This window comes from Egretta garzetta, unplaced genomic scaffold (genome assembly GCF_000687185.1).
Source record: "Egretta garzetta isolate BGI_Z169 unplaced genomic scaffold, ASM68718v1 scaffold287, whole genome shotgun sequence".
NCBI lineage: Eukaryota > Metazoa > Chordata > Aves > Pelecaniformes > Ardeidae > Egretta > Egretta garzetta.
This window is the reverse complement of record NW_009260435.1, coordinates 386,675-390,808: the sequence shown is the minus strand read 5'-3', so window position 1 is coordinate 390,808 and position 4,134 is coordinate 386,675. Positions and strand designations below refer to the sequence as shown.

The 4,134-nt window shown below is 58.0% G+C and overlaps 1 protein-coding gene across 1 annotated transcript in view; it reads left to right on the top strand.

Annotated features, from left to right (window-relative positions):
- The window catches only part of RBPMS2 (RNA binding protein, mRNA processing factor 2), a 23,648-nt gene extending 19,520 nt beyond the window's left edge, over positions 1 to 4,128 (top strand). Inside the window, exons 7-8 of the mRNA XM_009643758.2 lie at positions 3,667 to 3,736; positions 3,987 to 4,128. Of these exons, the coding sequence (XP_009642053.1) occupies positions 3,667 to 3,729 (63 nt within the window). The 3' untranslated portion in view covers positions 3,730 to 3,736; positions 3,987 to 4,128. The remainder of the gene's footprint in view (positions 1 to 3,666; positions 3,737 to 3,986) is intronic.
- The last annotated feature ends 6 nt before the right edge of the window (positions 4,129 to 4,134 follow it).

The window sequence follows — 4,134 nt, the reverse complement described above, 5'->3', positions numbered from 1 at the left end:
CTCTTGGCCAGCTGCTGCCTCTGATCTGGTTCTTCCAGTGTGTTCTGCTGGCTTCAGAAGTATCCCTCCTAGTGAGGGGCTGGTCCTGCCTCATCCTATCAAGCCCTTCATCTTTCTGTGGCCTGAAAGATCTGGCAGGTCATTCCTTCACCCTGCCAGTGTGTCAGAGCCTTGGCTCGTACCCAGGACCATTGCATCCGCACAGGCTCCTGCCGGCCTCCAGGCTGAGTCCCTCTGGCTGAGGGGCCATGCTACAGGCAGGGGGGGCCACCATGAGCCACATTTGTATGTGCAAGCATCGGAGACTTGTGGGAGGAAGACAAGGAGAGGTGGTCCATCGGACATGGAGGTGTATTGGAGCCAGAGCCGCAAACGGTGCGTGTTTTAGGAGAAAAGCAGGATTTCTGTTGAAACTGGAAGTGCTGGAGGCTCTGTCCAGGCTTGGGGTGGGGTGGGCGCATGGGGCAGAGCTGGCTCAGACCCACTGAGGAGGGGATGAAGTGCCACCAGACTTGGGGAGCAGGGTAGGGGATGGCCATGGTGCATGTGTGCAGCTGCTGTGCCTGCTGGAGTGAAGCTGGGCTGAGCCTGGTGTGGGATGGAGGCAGCTCTCAGGGTTAAGTGCTTGCAGCCTTGTGAACACAGGGGGAGTTTCCTGTTGCTGCTGGGCAGGAGGAAACTGCTTCCAGCTGTGGAGGGGAGGGGTGCTGGATCGGAGGCATTGGTCAGGGAGGAGGACCAGACTGCTGGCTGCTGAGATGTGGCTCTGCTGAGCAAGCACCTCCCAGTGATGGGGCTGGTGGGGAGCACTGAACCCTGCTCCTTGCACTGGTGGCTGCTGTGGTGGCCCCATAAGGTGTCAATGGTGCCGGTGCCTGCACTGGGCTGTGAGCCCTCCTGGCCCGTGCCCCAGGGCAGTGTGGTGGCCATGGGCTGGGGAGCAAGGGTGCAGCTGAGCTGGGTCCCTCCTGCAGGCTAACAGAGAAGTGAGAGTATGGTGCATGTGGCAGCAAGACAGCACTTTGGTCATGGCGGTAGGTGGGACCCCTCACTGGGAAAGGGGAGCTTGGTAATGTCCATGCCTGCCAATCCCTCCACCCGAGGCTGGACTGGACTGACTGGGATACACCTGGCTGCTGTGCTGTGGAGCAAGCTGGGAGCTGAGTTGGTAGCATCCACTCACCTCCTGAAGGTGCCCAGCAAGGAGCCTGACCAGCCTGGCTACAGACAGCAGACTCCAGCATGGAGCTGGTACCTGAACAGGAGCCTGGGACCCAGCAGGTCCAACTGAGCTGACAAGAGGCTCCTGTTAGGACAGAGCCTTGGCAAACTTGCAGGCCTCCTCCCTGCAGGAAGCATCACAAGAGGAGGGACTTGAACAGCCCCAAGTGTGAGCTCAGGGACCTCAGTTACTGGCATCATGGCCCTTGTGATGGTGGAGGGAGGACTTGGCCGTTGCAGGCAGCTGTGTTTGCTGGGAGGGGCGTGCTTCTTGTCCCCTCCAGCTCCTGCAAGGAGGCTGCAGCATCAAGGTCTTGGCTACTTGCTGCATGTCTATATATAAAGAAATGACTGCAAAGCCTCTGGCTTTGCACCTCCATCAGGTGTCAGACTTCTGCTTCTTATGGGGTAAAGGGAGTAGTGTTTGAAGGGAGCCATTGAGCATCTGTCTAGCTTGGAGAGTAATCCAAGGGCTATCACTGAGTCTATGGGTGTCCTGGCCTTCAGCTCTGTCTCTTCTGAAGACCCGGGTGCAGCTTCTGGAGGTCTTATGCAGCTGGGGTTGGGAATATGGGTCTGCATCTCCACTCCTGGATAACTTTGCAGCAAGACTTGCGTTGTCTGTGCCATCCAGTGCATGGGTTGGGCAGCCTGATGGCTGCTTGGCAGTTAGGCAACATCCTGTTCCCCCTCGCTACCAGCTGCTATCTCAGCCTGGAGTGACTATCTCAACATCTCTTGCATGCTTACAGCCTGCAGGGGAGACCTGACTCTGGCAAGAGCCCTGGTGGAGAGACTGGCAGAATTGCCCTTGCCAGCGTGACAGTGGTGCACCAGCTGAACAGGGGCTAGGTGAGCTCCAAAGCCTCTGCCAAACCAGATGCTTTGGCTGTGGGTGCATCTATTCCTTTGCCCAACTGACCTGGGACCTTGCTTCAAGAAAGTCTGCCTGTCCTCGGACGAGGTTTTGTCTTAGTGGGAGGGTGCCATGCATGGGGGTTGGAGCTGGTCTGGGAATACTTCTCTGGCCCAGAAGTAGTGCATGTGCTTGGGAGGGGAGCATCTAGCCAGGCTTGTTTAGGCAAGGGGACAACCTTGCCAGGATGATCTTGTTTCACACTGGGCTCCGCCTCTTTTTCTAGTCATCTTAAAGCAAAGTCCATTGCTCTGCTGGTACCCAGAGCCCTGAAGGTACCTGCTGCTCCTGATGCTTGTCCGTGCTGAGGCTGTGCTCCCCTCCCACTAGCCGGGGAGGGAGGATACAGGGGGTGGCTGCTGTGTTTCAGCTCCCTTTGCAGACAGCAGCAGGACCAAGCTCCACTAGCTGCTCCTGCCACTGGATCGGTGCTCGGTCAAGTGGCACAGACTCATCTCCCGCTGCTCTTGGGCATGAAGCTGCTAACTCAGCCCAGCCTGGCACCTTGCAGACCAAACGGGAGCATCTGGATGTCTGATGGTATTCCACTGGATGTTGCCAGCTTGCTGCATCTACTGACAGGCTGGGAAGTGTTCAGTCACTGTTCCTGTGTCCCCATCCAGCAGTCCTTCTTCAGCAAGGAGCAGGCCTGAGCAGTAGATGGGGCAGCAGTGACCTGCCAGGGGACCCTCTGAGTCTTGCTGGTTTGCAGCTCTAACAAGTTCTTCCCATGATGTGGTCTGCCTGGAGCCTCTTCTGATGGCTGGGTTGTAGCTTAGGAAGTTTTGTAGGTCTCTTCTGCGATGGATGAGCCAGTTCTTACCTGGTGTGCATCATGTAGAGGTGGTCTGGTTTCAGTGTGTGGTCCTGAGATGCCACCTCCTGCTGGGTGAGGGCAGAGTGACTGCTGCCTTGGGGTGCTGCATGCCCAAAGTGAGCCTCTTCCGCCCAGCCTGGGTGAGGGCACAGATGTAAACTTGGGGTGCGTGGGGGAGCAAGGGTGTGCTGGGAGAGGAACAGCCCCTCTGCAGTGGTAAACACCATGGATAGCTTGGTGGTGAGGAGCTTTCCTAGCTGGAACAGTGGTGGTCTGCATGTTGTGGCGAGCTGGAGCCAGGCGTGGGTGTGGATTTGGAGGCTGCCTTCTGGTTGTGCCAATGGGCACAAAGTGCTTGAGGTGGTAAGGCGAGACCTGAGATGGGGTATAGCTTCTTGGACGTGTGGGATCCCACCGTGCTCCATAAGTGTGGACCTGGCTGGGTCCCAGCACCTGGTCAGGCTCAGCCGGTCCTTGCATGAGCCACCAGAGCTGGCCAGTGAGGGGCTGGTGTGCCGGGCAGTGCCAGCATGGTGCGGCCCCAGGTCAGGATGCTACTCAAGCAGTATTTGGGGCTCACCCTGGAGCCTCCTCTCCCATGCTGGAGACATCTCGGCTGGGTGTACCTTGAGTGGCCTGGAGGAGCTGAAGGTTTGGGCACTGGCTGAGATAATCCCACATCACGGACCTCTGGCATGGCTTTCTCTTCCAGATGCGCTGGTATCCTCCCTCTGAAGCTACCCAGCAAGGATGGAAGTCTCGTCAGTTTTGTTAGTTTGTTAGTAAGTAATTAATTACTCTTGGAAGCTGGGTCCTGTCTTCCTTGTCCCTGGGGACCTTGGACCCTTGTGGGGAGGAGGGATGGGAGCTGGGACTCAGCCCCTTGCATCCACCCAAGGATGTGGTTGGGTTACGTTGATGGGCAATGGGGCCAAACCCACCCACCAAGCCCCAGGGTGGGGAAAGGTCTGTGGGTGCTGCTCGGGGAGCAGATCCAGCTGGGCCCCACCCCCCGCCGCTCCTCTCCCGCAGTGTCTCTCCTCAGCTTGTGTTCCTCCTCCTCCCTGCCTCTCCGCGAAGGGATGTGCCAGGGATGATTGCTCAGACTCCTCTCGGTTTGATTTGCGGCCAGTGGACAAGGCTCCTGGCCCTGGTGTGCTCCCCCCTGGGGCTGCAGTAT